Source organism: Brassica napus, unplaced genomic scaffold (genome assembly GCF_020379485.1).
Source record: "Brassica napus cultivar Da-Ae unplaced genomic scaffold, Da-Ae ScsIHWf_1314;HRSCAF=1877, whole genome shotgun sequence".
Lineage (NCBI taxonomy): Eukaryota > Viridiplantae > Streptophyta > Magnoliopsida > Brassicales > Brassicaceae > Brassica > Brassica napus.
The window spans coordinates 176,097-200,200 of record NW_026014730.1 but is presented as its reverse complement, the minus strand read 5'-3'; the positions used below and the strand labels follow the sequence as shown (position 1 = coordinate 200,200).

Here is a 24,104-nt window from a genome sequence, read left to right as displayed (position 1 = left end):
AACGTCATAGTTGGTTACATGTATTTAAATCTTCATGAAAATTTGCAAGAAAAAAGATAGTGAAAAGTCTTTGAGAAGTATCATCAAGGAGCACGCATGCATCTTGAACAGAAGTCATGCATAGTGTCGTCAATATGATGTTTTACATTTCTTGTCCTATCAATATTTAATATTGTGTCAAATTCATATTCAGATACTTACATTTATACTTATTTTATACAAATTCCATCTGTATATTATATATCCTTAAACTATGCATAAATTCTAATTGTCTGATGTATGCGTTTGCTAAAATTTGTTGACACGAGACTTGTATTAAGCTATCTACTATATTTTACTAATGATTCAGGTTGAATGAGAAATGAATGTAGAAGCTGTAACTTAACGGCACCAGAGTTCTTTATTCCACCAACCAAGTTTGACTATAAAAACACCAACTTGCAAGTAATATATACATAATACATGATCCCTGCTTTTATATAACCGCATGATATAAAGGATACAAGAACTTCACTGGAAATGACATGTCATTATATATATTGGTCACCATGTTTTGTTTATTATTTAAAAAATTCCATCTATTTTCCTTGATTTGTGTTTGTCATTTCAAAACAGACTCCAATGTTGATTATTATCAACCAGAAGACTGATAGACATTTTTTAACTCCAAATAAAGAAGAAATAATCGGTGATAGTCACACAAACACATCATATTGGGCCTATAAATTGGTGTAATTCTATACATCCAAATAATCAACTGAGTAAGTTCAAAATTCGTGTGGTTACGCTTCTTCCATAACAGAAGTAGGGCTAGACGTGTCGGAGGAAGAGGAACCCCTTCTGCTCGAGCTCGCCTTAGAATGGATTCCTCGTCAAGTCTGTTTGGAGGGTGTGGACACACTTAATTGTTTGTATTTCATTCATTCCATCGGTATGCTTCCAGGTACATGTAATTGTGATCTGTTTACCAGAACCAAGGGTTTCTTTGGAAACCTTTACGAACAATCGTCGTTTTTTTAATGGTTTTTTCGCTTCTCACAAGAATCGAAACCAACCAATTACCAAATCCACCTATTACCGCTAGCATAACCATGAAAATCATTAAAAAAGCATGAGCTGTTATTAAAACATTATAAAGCGAGACTACACTTCTTTAAAAAGAAAAAAATCGATTTGCTCCCTTCGCACTCGTTTGTTTACCGCTTGCTCTCCTTATTCCTGATTATACCGTTCGCAGGCATTCCTGGTCATTGAGCCGGTCACCGGTGGCTTCCTCACTTGTAATGTGAAGCTGTTTTCCATTTCTCATTTTTGAGGATATCAAAATTCTCTCTGGCAAATACAACTATTTTGATCATTTCTTCGCATGTACCCGCAGTAGCATTCAAATAATGCCTTTTGATTTCACATGTTTCAGTCTGTGCTTTATAAAATATTACCTCTTTTTTTTTTTGATCAACTGAATAATTCATTAATTAAAAAGGGGATTAGTGTGAAATTAGGCCCAACAGAAAGAGTTTGGTACAAAAAGAAGCCTTAGCATAAGAATTTGCAGGCCCATTAAACGATCTAGGAATGAAAGAAGCTTGAAACGAAGAAAACGAAGAAGATAGGATGAGCGATTCAATGTCAGCTAGAACTCCATCGTTGTCTCGCGCTGATAGACTGGATGAGTCCTTTGCAATCTGATCGTAGCCAGATGTAATCAAAGTTGAGTGAAGTAGCATGCTCAATGGCTGCTCTAAACGCTAGGGCTTCCGCCATAAGCGGGGAGGAAACATGATCCGACATGATGCAACATGAAGCAGTGAATGCTGATGTGAGCTCACGTGGCGTCCATTTAATTTAAGTGGAACCGACTCTTAGTGCTTTCATAGGGTTATTATTGGGACCCATCTATGATTCTTAAAAGAGTGGGCTCCTTCTTCTGACAGTAACAAAGAGATTAGATTCTGCTCTCACGGACGGTCACGATGATATGATGGATTGTGTTGACGAGCCATGACACGACTCGTGATGCTTCATTAGTTCTCTAATGTGCATTCACACTATTATAGTCAAATTGATGATTATCAAGCTTTGCAAAGAAACACTGCTTAAAGCCATTCATGATTTCTTGTCCCTAATCTATGATTGGTAATTCAATTAGATTGTTAATTGGTTACATCAAATTATCTAGTGGAAAACACTGTAACCAAATCCATACAAATAGTATAGAGTTTTAGGTGGATGTGCAGTGTATATATTTTACACGGTTAAGTCCCCTCTATAGTGGTTTCAAAAAGTTGATGGAGTCAATGTGTTTTTAATTCACCATTTCTTAATCTCATTCCAACACAAATCGGAATTCAAAAAAAAAAATATATATATATATATATTCAAACGGATCAAAAATGTAGGTTATTATACATTATAACTCTCATATTCCAAGAGTGAGACATATGGAATTACAAAGGCCAATAATCGTCACTCAAATCTACATGAATCTGCTTTGTTTGCTGATAAAAAAAAAAAAATATGGGACATATTACCTTTAGAGTCATAATGCTAGAGCTTCTTTCTCGCAAGGAGATGTTGATGAAATACAATTGCGAAAAAATCATCAGAAATTTCAAATGTTTTCAAACGTTTGTTGGTGATAAAAACGCCAAAGCGGTTGAGGAGTTGGACGCACTGGAGATTAGAGGATCGTTTATAGTCACTGTGATGGAAATTAATTCGGCTGGTGTGCATGTAGAAATATCTGGTGGAATTATAAAAAACCAAGGGAATATGAAAATAATAAACGAGATAAAATGAACGATGAAAATAAAATGAAAATTAACTATTCAGAAAAGTTAAGTAACCAAAACTGAAAATGTAATTCTGGTTGGAATAGTTGTCAGGTAATTGACTTAATTTTTCAATCTTTTATCACCACAAATTAGTATTACATTTTTACTGTTAACTTTTTAGTTTTCCTTTCAGGGATACCATTTGGTGGTCTAGATTGTGAGCAGCAATTTAAGAGAGATGAAGCAAAGAGACTGAAATCCACACGTACGTTGGTTGAGAAACATGTAAAAGGATAGTTACAGAAATTTATTAGACGGAGGATTCCGGTCGCCGGTATTGATAGGCGCAAAATATTGTGGTTCATAACAATAGTGATCGTCGGATACACATGTACAAATACTGTCAACCCAACACAACTTTTTCCACCAAACAAAAGAAAGAGTTAAAATATGTTTCTTGTATATGAGATATTAATAATTCCATATGAAAGCCTTTAGTCAAAAAAAATATTAATAATTCCATGCAGTATGAAAAGGGTTTTCTCTAGAATAACGTCAAAAGTTTTCGTTTTATACGTAGCAAGTGTGTTATATAAAACTACTAGTGGTATTCCGGCGCTACGCGTCGGATTTGTATGTTTTGTTTTCTAATGTGTTCAAAATATTTTTTTTATCCATTTGATAGTGGTTAATAATAGTTGTGTGTTATTTTGTTTTGTAGTTGCTTAGGTCAAAAATGAATAGCACAAATAGTTTTCATAGATTAATACAATAAAAATAAAATAAATAGCTGATAATTGTATTAGAGTAAATATAGTTGAACTTAAAACATAAAGTAAAGTAGATGAAAACTGTTGAGTGATGCATGAGATATGTTGATTAATAATGTAAATCTCCTATTGTCTGAATAAGTTGCTCCTACTCGGAATAACTAATTGATAGTCAGTTGATTGGTAACGATATGGTTTGATTACTGGCGTCTGTTCCCACTTTATTTTTTTTCTTCTTGAAAATCGTTACGGCAGTTGTTTCTTTTGTTTAAACCACACGGCAGTTGTTTCTAATTTTTATCACTGGTTCAAATAAAGCACTGATGGTTATTTATTTTTCTGTTCTATCAGGTGCTGCAATTGTTTTGAGGTTAATTTATTCCATTTGTCTCCGCTGGTTTCATCATACTTTCAGGTGGACTTTTGTTTAAGCCTCGGACTGGAGTCTTATATTTTGGGGGTGTTTTAAGGACCTTTTTATTTTAATGGGGGCAAGCTATGTGTTGATGTCACCCGTTTGGTCGTTTGGTTTGCATGGTTTGGGATACTTTGATTTGGGCTTTTGTTTCCAACAGAGGTTGAGTTCGTGTGTTTGATGTTTTTATTTATGGAGGTGTGTTAGTGTTATGAGCAGTAATCAAATTTTGGTTCATGTTCATGTGCGGAAAAATTATGGGTCCACTATTTATTATTTTGATGCGTTTGTAACTAATAGTTATTCGGGGTATGAATTTTATTAAAAGAGGTGTTAAAGAAAACTGATGTGCACGACGTTAATATGTTTGTAGATATTTTTATATGAAAGCAACAGATTTTCACATCTGCATGTATATGTTGTCTAGGTCTTTCCTGTGGCAGCTAGCTAAGGGGTTTTGTTGTCATGACGACTTATTATGAACTTCGGTTTGCTTTGTAGACTGTGATTTGTTGGAGCATTATTTTGTTATGTTTCCAAACTATATAACCTAAGGTCCCTAATCAAACTTGTTCGTTACTTACAACAGTTTCAAATTCAGACCAAGTGAGTCCATTGCTTTGAAAGGTTTCAGTTTCACTTGGGAACTTTCTCATACACAAATTCCATGTTTTCAAGTCACAGACACGACTTTCTCAGAAGGCCACAGATGAAATCGGAAAACAAAAACCTCTTTCTCGATGAGCTTGGAGAAGAAGCGTTCAGCTTTAGCGGCGAAGACATCACCGTGGTAGTCACGCCAGATGGTAACACAACCTTCGATATTGAGCAGAGACAGCACCTCCTGCCTGCCATGTTTTTCTTCTCTTTCTTCTCAAGGATTGTCGAATTAGATCTAAATGCGGCAGTTCAATTGACGATACCTGGTGAAAACACACAGCCACTAACAACACGCCATTTGCCAATAATTTCAAGATATGTAAGATTCAATCGGCAGAAATTATCTTTTCATGAACCATGACCATATCAATTCCCATAAGCTCTCCACCTTCCTTCACATTCCTTGCTAACAACGGAGGACACTCGTGAAAACAGTCTCCCGACACCACCAGCCTTCAAATCAGACAGAAGCAGTTGAGGAATAGCCATACTCGAACCGCTCTTACAGAGAGTTTTGGAGTGGAGAAAGTGAGGACCAATGAGATTTGCGGATTCCTGCCTTCGATTCCATATATATATATATATATATTGTGTGAAATCTGTGACAGAGGTAGGAAGGTAGAAGGATTACGAAGCCTTGGATTGCTTTTATTGACTGCCATCAATAACATCGGGTTATTAATCGACGTGAGTGGAGGCTAAGCTTAACGTTTACTGTTACAAATAAAAGGTGGTGGCTGTGAATTTTGAAGAACCACTACAAGAAAACGTATCTTTACCGAGGAAGTTTAACGAGGAAAAATAATCCTCGTAAAAAAACGTTGATTTTGCGAGGAAAGTACGTTGAGAAAGAAAAGCATCGTTATTTCGTTGTAAGGTAACGACAAAAAATATTCGTCGTAAAGACGATGTAAATTGACGTGGCTTTTACGAGGAAATAGTTTTTCCTCGTAAAAGCCACGTAAATTTCGCGAGTGCTTTACGACGAAATATTTTACGTGTACTTAACGAGGAAATTTTGAATCCACCAACTTGGTAGGTGGCTCACGTTTTTTTTTTGGCCATACAATTAATTTTCGTCGTAATTTCATAGTAAAATTACAACTACCAGATTCGAAATTTTCTATAAATATGGATGTTGGAACATCATTTTAAACACACCAACAACAAAAAACGTGAAAGAAAAAAAAATGGCTGGCTCTGGGACTATTTACGAGTTGCGGAATTGGATGTATATGCATAGAGATGCTAACGGGAGAGTGACGAAAGAATACCTTGCGGGGCTGGAGACATTTATGCACCAAGCAGATTCAACACCGCTCGCCCAAGAAAGTGGTAAGATGTTCTGTCCTTGTCGGAAATGCAACAATTCGAAATTGGCAAACCGTGAAAATGTTTGGAAGCATTTAATAAATAGAGGTTTCACGCCAAATTACTATATCTGGTTTCAACATGGGGAAGGTTATAATTATGATCAGAATGAAGCTAGTAGTAGTAATAGCAATTTTCAGGAAGAACCGGTTAATCATCATTTGCATAATGAACATAGTTACCATCAGGAGGAGATGGTAGATTATGATAGGGTTCATGATATGGTAGCTGATGCATTTGTAGCTCATGATGAAGATGAAGAACCTAATATAGATGCAAAAAAGTTTTACGGAATGTTAAACGCGGCGAATCAACCACTTTACAGTGGTTGTAGAGAAGGTCTCTCTAAATTGTCGTTGGCTGCTAGAATGATGAATATTAAAACTGATCACAATCTACCTGAAAGTTGCATGAACGAATGGGCAGACTTGTTTAAAGAGTATTTGCCGGAAGACAATGTGTCTGCTGATTCTTATTATGAGATTCAGAAATTAGTTTATAGTCTTGGGTTGCCTTCGGAGATGATAGATGTCTGCATCGACAACTGCATGATCTATTGGGGAGATGATGAGAAGCTAGAAGTATGTCGATTCTGCAAGAAGCCACGATTCAAGCCGCAAGGACGGGGACGTAATAGGGTACCGTACCAAAGGATGTGGTACCTACCAATTACAGACAGATTGAAAAGATTGTATCAATCAGAGCAGACTGCTGCAAAGATGAGATGGCATGCCGAGCATACTCAGACGGATGGTGAGATGACTCATCCATCAGATGCAAGAGCCTGGAAACATTTCAACAAAGTACATCCGGATTTTGCTAGCAATAGCCGGAATGTGTATCTCGGATTATGCACAGATGGATTTAGTCCGTTCGGAATGTCAGGGAGACAATATTCATTGTGGCCAGTCTTTCTTACGCCATACAACCTGCCACCGGAGATGTGCATGCAACGGGAGTTGCTATTCTTGACGATATTGATACCTGGTCCGAACCATCCAAAAAGGTCCCTGGATGTTTTTCTACAACCACTGATAAAAGAGTTGAAGGATTTGTGGTCAACAGGGGTGAGGACGTATGACTGTTCAACGAAGACGAATTTTACGATGCGAGCTATGCTTTTGTGGACCATAAGTGACTTTCCTGCATATGGGATGTTGTCTGGATGGACTACACATGGAAGATTAGCTTGTCCATGTTGTAATGGAACGACAGATGCGTTTCAACTGAAGAATGGTAGGAAGACAAGTTGGTTTGATTGTCATCGTCGATTTCTTCCCATTGGCCATCCTTACCGAAGAAACAAGAATTTGTTTAGGCACAAAAGGGTTGTGAGAGACACTTCTCCACCATATCTAACTGGAGAACAAATTGAAGCACAAATCGACTACTACGAAGCTAACGAAACAGTTCGTTGGGGTGGTAATTGGCATGTCCCTCGTAATATGCCTGATTCTTACGGTGTTCATCACAACTGGCACAAGAAGAGTATATTTTGGGAGTTGCCATATTGGAAGGATCTTCTTCTGCGACACAACCTCGATGTGATGCATATAGAGAATAATTTCTTTGAGAACATCATGAATACAATATTGAATGTCCCAGGGAAGACAAAAGACAACATAAAATCGAGGTTAGACTTGCCGGATATTTGCTCAAGAAGCGAGTTACATATTAAAAGCAATGGACAAGTTCCCGTTCCGATATTCAGACTGCCTTCAGAAAAAAAGTCGGTGTTGTTCAACTGGGTGGCATCAGAAGTGAAGTTCCCCGATGGGTATGTTTCAAATCTCTCTAGATGTGTTGAAAAGGGTCAAAAGTTCTCTGGGATGAAGAGTCATGATTGTCATGTCTTTATGCAACGACTACTGCCCTTTGCATTTGCGGAGCTACTTCCAACAAACGTACATGAAGCACTTGCAGGTTCGTAGTGTTTTATATCACAATAATTTTATAACGGTCTAGTTTGCAAAATAATATACGACTAACAATGTGTTTAATTGTTTTTGGAATATAAAAGGCATTGGAGCATTTTTCAGGGATCTGAGCACACGCACTCTTAAAGAAGAAGTTGTAGAACAGCTTCAGGAGAACATTCCCATCTTATTGTGCAACTTGGAGAAGATATTTCCTCCTGGATTTTTTGACGTCATGGAGCATCTAGCTGTCCACCTCCCATATGAAGCATTGCTTCGTGGACCTGTACATTACGGATGGATGTATCAGTATGAGCGAGCCATGAAATATTTGAAGGGAAAAGCAAAGAACCTCGCCAAAGTTGAAGGTTCTATAATTGCTGGAAGTTTGACGGAAGAAGTTTCTCACTTCACATCGTACTACTTTGCGTCAAAAGTACGTACCCGTAGAAGAGCTCCAAGAAGATATGATGATGGTGGAGTTGCGCCAACATATGCAGTTGCTGGTGTTCCAGACATCTTTAGCCAGATTGGACGACTCGGTGGGAAGTCTAAAGAGGTTTGGTGGTCGAGTGAACAAGACGCTCATAGTGCACACACCTATATTCTACTCAATTGCGAGGATCCATTGATGCGTTATTTTGAAAGGTAACATATATGGACACTTCAAAACACATATAATTAATTATATAATTGCAAGAGATTCATTCCTATGAAATGTGATTAATTTTACAGCCTATTTGTTTCTCAAGTCGAAGAAACATTTCCTGGTATATCCACAAGTGACGTAGACAAAAGGAAAGATCAGCACTTCATTAAGTGGTTGCGGAATCAGGTATTATAACTCAAACTATTTTTTCATACATGATTTGTATTTTAATGCCACGTAAAGTAAATGACGAAGGTGGCACTCGTTTATTCCACGTAGGACAGAATCGTCGTAAAGACCTCGTAAGGTAAATTGACGTAAATACCACGTAAAGTAAATGACGAAGGAGGCACTCTTTAATTCCACGTAGGATGATTTCGTCGTAAACACCTCGTAAGGCCACGAGGACTTTACGACGAAATTAAAAAAGCGGGGCACGCTAATTCCACGTAAGCCAAAATCGTCGTAAAAGAGTCGTAAACTAACGACGATATTACGACGAAAATATTAAAAATACTAAAAAAAAGAAGAGAAGAAAGATGCTTGAATCACATTTGGCGAGACTTACGTAAGTCTCGACCACATGAGTTCCAAATATCTTCTTCTCTTCTTTTTTTTTCCAAATTTTCTAAATTGGTGAAAAGCGGGACTTGCTACTTCCTCATAGTATAAAAACTAGAAAAAAAAAAAAAAGAAAGATACTGGAATTATATGTGGCGAGACTTAAGTCTCACCCACATAAATTCTAATATCTTCTTTTCTTCTTTTTTTTTCAAATATTTCTAATTTGAAAAGTATTTTGGGAGTTTGTGTGTGTGGTTTGAGAAGGAAAGTTGTGGGTATTTATAGAAAATAAAGGCTCGCTAATTCCTCGTAACTGGTTAACTCGTTAATTCCACGTAACCCTTTTCGTCGTAAAAACGTCGTTAACAAAAACGCGGGCCTTTGTATTTCGTCGCTATTTCGTCGTAACTGAAAACGCGGGCCTCTGTAATTCCTCGTAAGTTTACGAGGAATTTACGAGGACAAGTAATCTTATATATATCCCGAGCGAGCTCGCTCCGTCTTTCCTCTCTACTTCCTCTCCACTTCCTCCCTAATTCGTAGCAATGGTAAGTCTCTCTAATTCCTCTCTAGTTTGATTAGTTTAGGATAGATTAGGTGGTTAGTATAGGGAATTTAGATAGGTTTACGGATCTTATGTTATTTAGTGTTGATTAGGTGGATAATGTTGGGAAGTATATGTTCACGAAAATTTAAAAAATTAAATTTTTTTCTCAGGTTCGAAAAGGTAGACTTACTGCCCATTACAGAGAGATGTTCGGTGAGCCGGGTAGTCGTTTAGACCCGTCGTCTTCTTCAGCTCCCGGTTCTTCGGGTCAGGAGACTGTCCCCGAGACTCAGTACACTCAGAGAGTCATTGGATCTCCTTCTTCTAGTGCACCATCGGTTCTTCACGTGCCTCCCCAGATGCCTCCTCCTCCTGTGCCTCCTACGATGCCGGCACCTCCGATGCCCGCGGGCGAGATTCATCCCGATTTGATGGTGCCTCCGAGTGCTCCTTACTCGCAGTACACCGTAGAGGACATTCTCCGTCTGCCAGGCAGAGAAGGTTTACCAGTCATCGACCCCGACCGACCGGACGGAACTTTATGGTATGTTTCATTATTTTTTATTCTTTTTAAATTCTTTTATAACTTTAAAAAATAATTTATATTTTAAATTTGTATTTTTCAGGTGGGGGATTGACAATTGTCTTGCATCGGACGTAACCGATACGATAAAAGGTTACTTCTCCATGGCACATCCGAACTGGAAAATGACGCCCCACTACGTCAGAAAGACGTGGTTCAAAATTTACGCTGTAAGTTCTATTAATTAAATATATATCTTTAAATTTTTTTATTATTTATATATATTTTTTTTTCTGAAAAACTAATTATAAATTATTTTTTCCAACAGCAAAAATATAATTGGGCCTTGGGGATCACTGAGAGGGTGAGAAAGAAGTTTGAAGCGAAGGCGAAAGTTCGCTTGTTGGACACGGTCTCCAACTGGAAGGGTGACTGGATCGTGAAGGGGTATGAGCGTGGCAAACCCGCTGAGCTCACCACGGATGTCTGGGATGGCCTCATCCGATATTGGCGTCTTCCTGATTCCATTAGAATCGCCCAGTCTTACTCTAACTCCCGTAACACAGTCGATGAGCACGGGAACGGGCCGATGCTTCACACTACGGGCCAAAAACCCCACGCCGGTGTCCGTTTGGAAATGGTAATTAAAAATTTAATTATATTAAATTTTTAGTATATTTTTATATATATTCTAATTAACAACTTTCTTAAATGTTTTTTTAGGCCAAAGAGACGGGATCCCGTCTCTTATGCAACTTTACGAGAGGACCCACAAGAACAAGGCGGGCCGATTTATAGATGGCAAGTCCGAGCAAATCTACAACGATTTGGCTGCTCGGGTTGAAGAACGCCAGACCCAGCTGACCCAACAGTCCACCGATGGATTACCCGTCACCTTATCCACACCTGAAGTGGATAAGCTTTACGAGGAGGTAAATTTTCTAAAATTTTAATTTTTTTAAATATTCATTTAATTTAACTTTAAATTTTTACTAACAAAATTTATTTTTTGTTTTTAAGGTTGTCCCTAAAAAAAAGGGACGGACGTTGGGGATTGGTTCCGTCAACGATGTTCCGAGAGCGACATCGTCTTATGTTCAGCGACGGGATGAGGAAGTCTCTCAGCTGCGTAGGGAGTCCGAAGAGCTGCGTAGAGAGTCTACTCAGCTGCGTATAGAGTCTACTCAGCTGCGATCTCGTATGGGTGGACTCGAGGGCTTCTTGGACGTTGTAGCGGCCACAAATCCGGAATGGGCGACTTTGTTGAGGACCATGCGACAACAAAATCCTATCCCAGGCCAGTCACCGACCGACGACTCACATGCCGAGGCGGATGTTCAGGCGAGGAGTGATGAATTCTACGAGGCGATTAATTAACGACCACCCTTAGTTCTTTTTAATTTCGGTTATTGTATTATGAATTCAAAACTTATTTATATATAAAATATTTTGGTTTTGATTTTTTTAGAATTTTAATTTTATTAATAATTTAAATAATTTAAATTATATTTATAATTATAATTTTTTATATTTCTATAAAATAATGAAACGAAGTAAATTCGTAGCTAATTTTGCGGCTTCTTTACGTGGAAGCTTAACGTGGTTTTTACGAGGAAACATTTACATGGAAATAACGTGGAAATCTATCAAGGTTTTTACGTTTTCTTTACGTGGAAAGCTCTCAAGGTATTTACGTTAATTTTACGAGTATTTATTTACGTGGGTTTTACGAGGAAAGCTTTTCGTGGTATTTACGAGGAAACTTAGCGACGTCCTTACGTGGAATCTTTACGTGGTCTTTACGACGAAATATCCTCCTTCGCTTTTACGACGAAATTATTTCCTCGCTAACTTACGACGAATTAGCGAGGATATATGCGTTACGACAAACGTATAACGACGAAACGAGTTTTCTCGCTAATTCGTCGTAACACTGCTTTTACGACGAAGTAACGAGGAAAACTGCCCTCGTAAAACTTGTGTTTTCTTGTAGTGAACGTAGAGGAAGAGTAGCCTAATGGGCCTCAAAGCTTATTTGGAATGAAAGCCCATTTAGCTGAATAACGTAGATAAGAAATGAAATCTGAAAATGTTAAAGTGCCACGTGTCACTGTTAGCCCCATGCTCTGTGCTGAGGTGGAGGGCTGAGGTGAGAGACAACTCTCCTTTATTATTATAGATAGATTAAGTTATTTATCAGTGTGTGACAATATCCCACAAAAGAGACGAGCCAGCGATGAAAGCAAAAGGAATCAGTTAAGATTGTGAAATATATTCAGTACGTATGATCGTATCTCATTCCATTCCGATGCTGATCAGTGACCAAGTCCACCCACACCCATGCTAACAAAACCACCATCATCACCGAAAAGGTACAATAAATCATTACATAAAGAAAATTTTCGATCATAGATAATTTGATTTACAAAATTAACTAAAAGTTCTAGTGATCATCGTCTGGATGTGTTCCCCGTTGACAAAACTACATGCGTCTTTCTTCGAGTTAGTTACTCCTTTTTTCTCGTTACGATTTGGTTTGATTTTATTACAAATTCCGTAAATCGACTTACGTTATGAAACTTATATTTTGTATCAATGAAATAATTATCGAAACATATTATAATGTGACGGTGAGAACAAACTGTATACCCATTTCTAGTCATGATGTGATTCTCAAGTTCAATAATAACAAAATATATGCAGCTTTAAATAAAAATTAACATGTACGTAGTTAGTTAGATAGTATGAAGCCATCTCAAATCAAAAGCCTTGTAAACTTGAATTAGATTTGGTAAAGAAGAAGCATTTAATTTCTACATTTTAAATTAATGTTTTTGTAGGAAAATATAATGGGTACAAAAAATCAGAGAAGATTATATATAAATTAGTTTAGATTTTATTTATCAACATTTTATTGGAAATTCATCAGAAGACAAGTCATAGATTTGTTATAATAGGAAAAATACTGATTAGTTTCTCAACCATAATTTTATACAAAATGAAATTAAATAAATTGATTTAATTTCTACATTTCCGTTTTTGAGAAACGTCGGCATGAAATCCTCTTTCCCTACTTTTTACTATGTATGATTCCTCCATAACTTATAAACAAACACCTAATCAAGATTGAGTAAGAAGTACATTACATCTATTTTAATTCATTTATAAACTCAAGCTAAAAAAAAAGAAAAGAAACCCATACAAAGGGGTGTTTTTCAAAACCAACCCATATTTTCAAGTCAAACCCAAAACCAACCCTTTTTTTTTTGTCCATACTATTCATCAATAAAATTTCCATATTATCCTTATGTTTTTGAATTATTCACAAAATTACCATTTTTATTTATTTTTTTATTAATTTCGAAATTAACAAAAAACCAAATACACCCTAACCATTTCTTCTTATTTACAAAAATGCCATCATCATCAATTTTTCCAACCACCATGAACCACCATTTTTGAGCTCTAAAGCTCTAGAATTCAATTTTCAACCACTTTTTTTTCTCATTCTAACCCAAAAAACTTCATTTCCTCTCATCTCCTCTACATTTCCATCTAAAAAACTCTCATAACTATCATTTTCATAATCACAAACTTCATATTTTCGAGTTTCTTCATTAGTGAATCGTTAAAGATGCTTCTTTTTGCTCATATTTGGAGTTTGGACGGTTGAAAAGGTTGGAAACGAGCTTTACACATGAAAAAGGTAACTATTTACATGGTTTTCGTTCTTTTTCAGATCTGTGTCGCGACGGTAGACTGTTTTGTATGTCTACGCCTCCGTGGAGACTTACGATGCAGTCTATTTGTCAACGCACGGGTTAGTTTTGCAATTGACCAGACAATTTTTTTTCTAACGCAGACTTCCCCAGTAGTCTCCGTCTTTACCTTTGACAACAAAAATAAAACTTTCGGTAGACTTACTAAGACGTCTACCTAAAAGAGGTTAGTTTTTCATTTGACCGAACTTTTGACTTTTCAAAATAGACTTCAACGGAAGTCTACAAAATGTAGACTGCCAACGAAGTCTATAAAAGGTCAGTTTTGCATTTGACCAAAACTTTGACTTCGTGGAATAGGTTAGTTTTGTGTTTGACCAAAAAGTTTAAAAAGCAATCAAAAATTTATTAAATTGTAGACTTCATATGCAGTCTTCTTATCTTAAAAAAAAAATGTAGACTGCGTATAAAGTCTACTTTTTTATTTTGGTCAAATGCAAAACCAACCCGTCGGATTTGAGAGTAGACTTCACAAGAAGTCTACACACCCGTAGACGTTCATTTTAATCTACTGATTTGAAGTCAAACTTGGTCAATTGCAAAACTAACCTCTTTCAAAAAAATTCAAACATGTAGACTGCATATGAAGTCTAGTTCTGAAAGTCAAATCTTGGATGAATTCTGGTCAATTGCAAAAAGTAACATTTTTAAATTGTAGACTGAAATGAAAGTCTACATGTACAAAATCACAACTTTTATTCAACTATAGAAAGCAACCCGTAAAATGGTCAATTGCAAAAACCAACCCAAAGAGTAGACCTATTTGACAGTCTACGTCTGTAAACTGAAAAGAACGTCTACATCTTCAGAGACTGAATATTAAGTCTGCATAGAAAAATCTATAAAAATGTGAATTTGTGTATTATTCATTAATTTTTTCTAGTTTTTTTGTTTGACAGTGTGTGTTAGTTAATCCTAATGGGTTTGAGTGATTTTGAAAAGAATTTTTTTTATAATTATGAAGGTATAATTCATTTGATTTGACAATGTTGTTAGCTAATAATTGTAGACGTATTTGTAAGTCTTCGTTTATAGTTTTGCTAGTAAGGCTGAGCTTGTTTCAAAGCTGAAGTCGGTGACTGTGGAATATAAATTTACATTCTCAGCATATAAGACAACGAAAACTCTATATGTGGCTAAGTGTCGTGTTCAAGGATGTGGTTGGAAACTTAGAGCGAGTGTGAAGCATGGACCAAAGACATTTTGGGTGACAAAATATTCGAAAAGGATGAAGAATCGGAAAGGTTGAAGAATGTTCCTTGTGCATGATGGCTGTACACATGGTAAACTTCTTGAAATGACACAAGAAGATTATGATCTGGACAACAAAATTGAGAAGATGGTGCTAACCTATTCCTTACCAAACATCATTTAAAACAAATGACTCCGAATAGGAAAATACTCCTCTTATGCCTGTCACGAATAATCGACAAGTACGGAACTTGATCGAGTTATCTAAGACACACTTTGTACGCCTTTGTGTATCAAGCCTGCGCCAAATACACTAAATTTTTTTGGATTGACTATATGTTAGATAATAAGTGTAGACGTTTTTGTAAATCTACAAATGTAGACTGCAGTTGAAGTCTACGTCGTAAATTCTATTAAAAGTGTATTTGTGTATTATTCATCATATTTTTTCATGATTTAATTATTTTACAGTGTATGTTAGTAAAATTTTAATGGTCTTGGATGAATTTCACAATTTAATGTGTTATAATTATACACTTGATACTTATTGCAAATTGTTTTGATTAGTGTTATTCTTGAAAATTTTTGGGAAAATTTTGTATAGATTTTCTTCTTCTCACATGTGTGTTAGTTATTATTTTAGCTTATGGTGGTTTTACTTGTTTGGTTGGTTAGATCTTGTGAAAAAATTGATATCTAACAAAAAATTAATAATATCATACAAGTGAAAACAACTAAAAATGAATACAATGTTTATAGATTATGCATTAAAAAATTATTTAAAAATTAATATTTTATTATGAAAGTTATTACAGAGCAATATATTAAAAAGTATTCTTGAGTATGTTTGATTTTTCATAATCTTGATGCTTCAAATAAAGTCTTGGAAAAAGTACCTGCAAAATAAGATAGAGTTATGAGAAAAACATAAGATAAAAAATGAAATCATATTTTAGTAGACTTTTTATTAAGTCTACGTAAAGTTATTGTTTAGTAGACTTTAGTTGAAGTCTACACTAATGGAAAATTTTCATATCTAAAAGTGTGCATTTAGAAAATTTGAAAATACTTTGTTCTGGAAAATATTTCAAAAATGGTTTTTTGTCATCCTTGTAACAAAGCAAAAAGATAATGTATGAATCTATAAATTTAGTTCATTATAAACACAAAATATCTTATAATGAATATATGGAAAGCTTACATTTTTGGGAAGATGATTTGAAAACATTGGAAGAGAATACCTGCAAAATAAAATAAAATTATGAAAAATAAGATAAAAATTAAAATCATATTTGAGTAAACTTCTAATGAAATATGCTTAAAAGTCAAGGCTAGTAGACTTCATTTGAAGTCTACCAGCCGTAAGTTTTAAGTAGATTTCAAATGAAGTCTACTCTATAAAAAAAAATAGATCTGAAAAATAAATACATTAAAAATATGAAATAAGTTTAAATCTAAAAAACTTTTAAAAATATGATTTAATAGACAAAATAGTTATAAATTAAAGACATATTAATATGAATTTTAATATGTAACTTTATTTGAATATAAATACTAGAACACATATTTTAAATCTATAGATGTAAACCTTACATTTCTAGGAGGAGAAGAGAACAACTATGGAAGAAAATACCTGCAAAATAAGATAAAATTATTAAAAAACATAGAAAAAAAATTAAAGTCATATTTTTGTAGACTTCCAATGAAGTCTGCTTAAACTTTGTGGTTTAGTAAACTTCATATGAAGTCTGCAAGCTTTAGTAAACTTCTTTAGAAGTCTACACTGTCTGATAATTTTCAGATCTGAAAAAATCTATATATTTTGAAATGTGAAAATAATTTTAAATCTGAAAATACTTTACATAATAGAATTTATAAGGTAAACTAGTAGCAAATTAATGTAGAGAGCTTGATCTATAAATTTATTTGAATATAAACATGTAAATACATATTTAAAATCTATTAATCTAAAACTTACATTTTTAGAGGAGATGATGAAATCCATGAGTGATAATACCTACCAAAAAAAGATAATATTGTGAGAAATAACATAAAAATACACATTTAAAATCTATAGATCTAAAACTTACATTTTTTAAAGGAGAAGATGAAAACCATGAATCATAATATCTAAAATGACAAGATAATATTGTGAGAAAGACTTGAGAAAATTTTAGAGAGAAAGAAGATAATGAGAGAGATTTAGAAACAATTGAGAGAATTTTAGAGAGAAGAGAGAAAGTTTTAGAGAGAAGGGAGAGAGTTTTAAAAACTTGTGCAGCCACTTTAGAGAGAGATTGTATAAATTTTGTTTATATAGGGAGACAAAAATGTAACTAGGTTAAAATTTACGATACTGTAGACTTCGTTTGAAGTCTACTAAAATTAAAATTTTGGAGTAGATCTTACTATAACATAGTAGACCTTTTTGGAAGTCTACTATAATAATTTAATTATTGTTGTTTATTCTTTATTATTTTAATAATTTTAATATATGATTTATTAAATTTATTTCTTTATTTTTTAATAGTTATAGTATATGATTTCACTTTTTTATTCGTAAGGAACTTAACTTAGTTTAAATATAATGATTTTTTGTAAAACAAATTGAAAAATATAGACTGAAAAAGACGTCTTCAGATAAATAGACTTTATTGTAGGTCTACGAAACCCTAAACCACAAATCTCAAACCCTAAATGTTTTGCTTGATAATCAAAAAGTCTCATTTATACAAAATATAAACTACTAAACATTAATATGCAGATTTAAGTTAATAAAAAAAAAAAAAACAAAATCTAAAATCTAACCCTATGAAATCAACTACTAAAAGACATAACATGTTAGAACCTTTTGTTTCTAAACTATGAACATAGTCTAACACATGATAACCAAATTAGTATATATTCTTCAAAATTGTTCGATTATATGAAATTTTAATTTATTTATTTCATATTATCCATTATATTGATGATTAGTTAAAAATATCACAATAATTATTTTTATACATTTTCAAAATTAAATTATTAGATCAAATTAGAGTGTAGACTACAAAACAAGTCTATAAAATAGACTTCGTAGGAAGTCTATATATATGTAGACTTCTTTTATTACATGTAGACTTCCAAAGGATAGAAACGTAAAATACATTTCTGTTTTTTGTTTGGTTATAAGGGTTAAATAGTACTTTCATTACTCCTTTAGGTTGGTTTTACAATTGACTGAAAGTGGGGTACACTTTTACATTTGACTTGAATATTTGGGTTAGTTTTAGCAAATGTCCCCATACAAAGTGGCCGAATAGTAGCTTTTCAGGATCTTTCTGGTCTTAGTGCGTTTGAATTTGATTTCCACTAAGAACAAAGTCGCTTTGTTAGCGCTATTTGGAGTTTTAAGCTTAAGCAAGCCCAAACACTAAACTCGTGAACGGTTTGCGCAAAACTGTTTCGGCTTTGAAGCTTGACGACCGGATTATAGAGATAAAACAACTTTGGAAAATTCTAATTTTAAAGGTTGTAATTACTTTTCTTTTAAAGGTTTACTTGTATACTTCATATCTTTCTTTTGTTTGTTAATCATATGTATATTATTATGTTATCGCTAGGAACTAAAGGTTTATGATATTCCAATTGATGAATTAGTTGTAACTAGCAATATGCATTGCACGGAAGCTTCATCGGACGTCTGCTTCCCGCTTCGGAACCGGAATCGGAATCGGAACCTTGTGGAAGCTTGCGGAATCTCGCTTCCAAAACGTTTCTAAAATATTCTATTTAAAAACCTGTTGGAAGCTTACGATTCCGTTTTGGAATCACGCTTCCGTTTAAAAAAAATACAATGTATATCAATAAAATATAAAACCATATTTTTATTCTATATAAAATAAAATAAAATTAATAGCAATGAATATTGAGTTATAAATATACAAATATCAAAAATAATATTATAAATTATCTTTACGAAGTATTGAGTTATGAATATTGATTTTTTATTAAAGATATAGTACATATTGAAATATATTGTGTCAATTTTTTATGAAGTACTAAAAATAATTAATATAATATTTTTTTTAAACTTAATTTATGTGTATTTTTACAGTTTTAATATAAAATCATTTCAAAAATATTATAAATGAATAAATGCTTTATTTCAAATTTAAATCATATAATTTTTAGTCCTAATTTTTTTAAAACTTTATATATATATATATGGATATATATGGATACACGCTTCCAACACGTACCCGCTTTCTAATATTTTAAAAAATCTCGCTTCTGCGCTTTTTTACGCTTCCGTTTCCACGTACCCGCATCCGTTTCTATGTAAGGAAGAATGCAACACGAGAATTTCCAAACGTCTTTTTTTTATTAAATTACTAAAGTTTCCTTTTTATATAAATAAACAGAAAAGAATATGGAAAGAAAACTAAAAGAAAAATCCAAAAAAATAATAAAATCCAAAAGGGTCAGTAGAAAACGACGTGAGTGGTTCCTTGGCACACCAGAAAGCAAGAAAAAATCCTAAATTAATAAAGAATAAAAGCCAAAAATAATAATGCAGTTATTTTTTAAAAGAAATAATGAAACGAGTTTGAGAAGTTCCACTGATGGAGTTAAAGCTTTAAGTGGTTTTCTTCACCCACTGATTTCCACAGTACTGGACATCTCTTTCTCTATATATATATACATAATATTCCTTTACACATACTTATACTATTAATTAAATACAGATATATTATCAGTTTCATACAGGCGTTAGTGTGTCTTTTTACTCTTTACTTTAGTGCTCTGTTTCTGCAATGCAACTTCATGACGAATTTTGAGGATATGGAAGAGAATCAGTGGGGTTGGTTTGTTTTTGTTTTTGTTTTTGTTCTCTCATAGGTCATTGAAACTATAGTGCTCTGTTACCCACCATTGGAGTCCTTAGGATTATAATAGTAGTTTTTTTTGCTTTTTGAATAGTTAAGGATTTGAGTCTAAAATGTATGTCCAATGGTGTTACTCAATATGAGGTCCTTAAGAATTTTAAATTATTAAATTTTTAAAAAGTTTTAATTTTAAATTTTTTTTTATTCAATGTTTAAAAGCAAACATACAATAATTATACATCTTCATTATCACCAAACTTGTTCCAAATATTTTCGATTAAATCATTTTTCAATGCTTGGTGTGTACGCCTATCTCGAACATGATTCCGTAGACCAAGCATATTACCGAAATGGGTAGGCATGTTGTTAATATGCTCAACATGTGAACTTCTGCTCGATTCTCCTTCTTCAAATTCAGATGTATCGTACATAGTGTATCCACCCCGTTCATTTTCGACAATCATATTATGCAGTATGATACATGCTCGCATAATATTCCCTATTTTTCCCTTGTCCAACGACAGCGCCGGGTTTTTCACTCCGATGTCGGTTTTGTCGTCGCCTTTAGAGAAGGAGAGGTTTTTTTTTTCTTTACGACCCGCGTAAATGATTCATTCCCGTCCCCCTACGAAACGCAACGTTTCACCCAACCAATCAGATGATGCCAGGTCATTTAGGATCAAAGACAAAAAATCCTTACCTAAGGATTCTTTCTTAGCGTAAGCCCATTTAATATTAGTATTTTCTTATGTATTAGCGCTAAGGATTGTGTTAAATCCCGCGTTGCTCATGCTCTAACCCACTAAGTCCCAACAAATTAAAAAATATCAATTTTCTTTGATATTATTATTTTTGTTTGTTTCTTCTTCTTACTTCAATCTCAAGCAGAACGTTTTATGTTACATTAAAAGTGCTAGAAAGTCGGGAGTAAATAATAAGGCTCTCCCTTCTTTTCAGTTACTTTCATTTCTTTTTCTTATTTGTTTTGTTTTTTCTCTTCCAACTTTAATTTATTTTCTCAATCATGGAGGCAACCGAACTCCATCACTTTTATTTTCTCTGAAAGTTTCCACAAAGTCTGAAACTTTTCTGATCTTTGAGGTTAGTTTCATGTTCTTTCTCGTGTTGTCTCAATTTTGCAAATAACGAAGAGACTGTAGCTTAATGTTTTCATTTTCTTTTGCGTGATTGAGCAGTGAGTTATGCTGAAGAAGAGATCAAGAAGCAAGCAAGCTTCGTTGATGGCGGATACCAACCAGAAACAGAGTAAACCAACGCCGTTTCCACGGCTCTTCACAGCTTTCAGCAGCTTTAAAAGCTTCACTGAAAACGACGCCGTGGCGAGTCCCACCTCCATCGACACAAAACCTTTCACCGTTTTGAAAAACCCTTTTGGATCCGATTACCCGAAACCCCACGAACCCGAGACCCGGCTCAAGCTCGAACACAAAAGAATCGGACTCGCTATTGTCGATTCTCTCGTCCAAGAAGAAAACCAAGAACCCGGGTTCTCCCGACCAAGATCCGGGACAATTCTATTCGGGTCTCAGCTCCGGATCCGGGTCCCGGACCCTCCACGTTCTTCTTCGGATTTTGGGATCAAAACGAAAAATCATCCGGTCTCCCCTCCGCCGGAAGAGATGAAGAAAACGGTTTCCGGGTCGGGTCTTGCGTCGCCCCGTATCTTCACCGGCTATTTCTCGACCAGCGATATGGAACTATCGGAAGACTACACGTGCGTTACGTGTCACGGGCCTAACCCGAGAACGATCCACATATTCGATAACTGTATCGTTGAGAGCCAACCCGGTGTCGTTTTCTTCAGGAGCTCCGACCCGCTTAACGAATCGGATTGTTTACCATCCGACAGCTTTCTCAGTACCTGTTGTAACTGTAAGAAGAATCTTGGACCTCGTGATGACATTTTCATGTACAGGTAAACTTCATATTTCTTTACACTTTAACCATATACAAGAAATGAATTTAAGCTATATGATATTTTATGTAATTGAATTTTGAATAGCTAATTAACAAATTTTGTGGTGATTTAATTTTGCAGGGGAGATAGAGCCTTCTGTAGCAGCGAATGCAGGTCACTGGAGATGATGTCGGAGGAAAATGACATTTAATGAAATAAGCTTATTGAGATAATTTAAAAATGTTATGATCATGACTAAAATAAATAAAACGTTCTAGTATTAAGAAAATGAACATGTTAGATATAAATTTTGTTTAATTGCTTTTTGTTTGCTCGGGGCAGAGATGGTGTCTATATCTATGTGTATTATTATTATGTGTCTACATGCATAATCATATGCATATTTTGCTTTAGACCATCTCCAATGTATTTTGCTATTTTCACCTCTAAAATAGAGGAACTCTATAATAGAGGTGAGATATGCTCCAATGTATTCTCCTAAAATAGCAATCTCTAAAATATAGAGTAAAAAATAGAGGAATGCTATTTCTTCCTATATAAATAGAGGAAAAAATAGAGATTTCTATTATAGAGGAAGAAATAGAGGTGGGTTGGAGCAATTTCACCTCTAAACGCTATTATAGAGGTGAAAATAGCAATGGGTTGGAGATGCTCTTAGACCATCTCCAATATATTTTGCTATTTTTATCTCTAAAATAGGGGAACTCTATAATAGAGGTGAGATATGCTCCAATGTATTCCCCTAAAATAGCAATCTCTAAAATATAGAGTAAAAAATAGAGGAATGCTATTTCTTCCTCTATAAATAGAGGAAAGAATAAAGATCTCTATTATAGAAGAAGAAATAGAGGTGGGTTGGAGCAATATCACCTCCAAATGCTATTATAGAGGTGAAAATAGCAATGAGTTAGAGATGCTCTTAGTAGTTACTTTAAATCTGTAATGATAGTAGAGACTAGAGAGCATAACCATAACCATACTTAATGCAACAATTCCATTTGCGATGTTCAAGAGAGAAATGTAAACATCTCTGATCTCTCCTCCCCTCTTAAAAAGAGATACTGTATACATTTTCATGTTTTGATCCCTATGTACATCTTTTGAAGCTCAACAGAAAACATCTGATAATAGTTGTGGCAAATATATTAAAAAAAACGGTAAACCGCTCCTCGGCGAGGAAATGTTAAATCACAGGTTGCCACGTATTAGTGATATCTGAGTGTAGTCGGATTCGAACTCAACTCACTTTGCAATGCTGGCACGCCATGCTACCACCCGATCACAAGCACGTGGTTGCAAATATATAATATAGATCACAAAATTCCGAAATATATTAGATTCAAGTTTAGTTGTATGTACGAGTTTTTACTTTTCTTGTTGACAAAACATCTGCCAAAACATATGTTTTATTTTAATTAGCTATATTTTGTTAGGTTGACAATATTCACAGAAATCAAAATTCATTTTGATGTAGATCTATGTTACATTGAGTGAGTATAGTTAACGGCAATTACGTGGAACTACCATGTTTTGAAACTCGCTAGTCGTTCCTCATACGCTCGGGTTACACCTAGCGCCGAATGAATAAATCGGGAATTTTATAGGAATTAATCGGCAATTTAATTTAGGGCATATCACTACAAGAAAACACAAGTTTTACGAGGGCAGTTTTCCTCGCTAATTCGTCGTAAAAGCAGTGTTACGACGAATTAGCGAGGAAACCCGTTTCGTCGTTATACGTTTGTCGTAACGCATATATCCTCGCTAATTCGTCGTAAGTTAGCGAGGAAATAATTTCGTCGTAAAAGCGAAGGAGGATATTTCGTCGTAAAGACCACGTAAAGATTCCTCGTAAGGACGTCGCTAATTTTCCTCGTAAAGACCACGTAAAGATTCCTCGTAAGGACGTCGCTAAGTTTCCTCGTAATTACCACGAAAAACTTTCCTCGTAAAACCCACGTAAATAAATACTCGTAAAATTAACGTAAATACCTTGACAGCTTTCCACGTAAAGAAAACGTAAAAACCTTGATAGATTTCCACGTTATTTCCTTGTAAATGTTTCCTCGTAAAAACCACGTTAAGCTTCCACGTAAAGAAGCCGCAAAATTAGCTACGAATTTACTTCGTTTCATTAT

At 34.6% G+C, this 24,104-nt stretch overlaps 1 protein-coding gene across 1 annotated transcript; it reads left to right on the top strand.

Moving 5' to 3' along the window:
• The first annotated feature begins 20,822 nt into the window (after positions 1-20,822).
• Positions 20,823-22,358, top strand: LOC125596859 (FCS-Like Zinc finger 8-like). The gene is made up of 3 exons (XM_048771877.1): positions 20,823-21,128; positions 21,224-21,963; positions 22,087-22,358. The coding sequence occupies exons 2-3, from the start codon at positions 21,230-21,232 to the stop codon at positions 22,154-22,156; spliced, it is 804 nt and encodes a 267-aa protein (XP_048627834.1). The 5' UTR covers positions 20,823-21,128; positions 21,224-21,229; the 3' UTR covers positions 22,157-22,358.
• Positions 22,359-24,104: the final 1,746 nt, after the last annotated feature.

Excerpts from the sequence above, each read along its gene's own strand:
- LOC125596859 (XM_048771877.1), top strand. The coding sequence starts at position 21,230 with ATGCTGAAGAAGAGATCAAGAAGCAAGCAAGCTTCGTTGATGGCGGAT. Across the intron at positions 21,964-22,086 it reads GATGACATTTTCATGTACAG|GGGAGATAGAGCCTTCTGTA; the intron begins GTAAACTTCATA and ends TTAATTTTGCAG.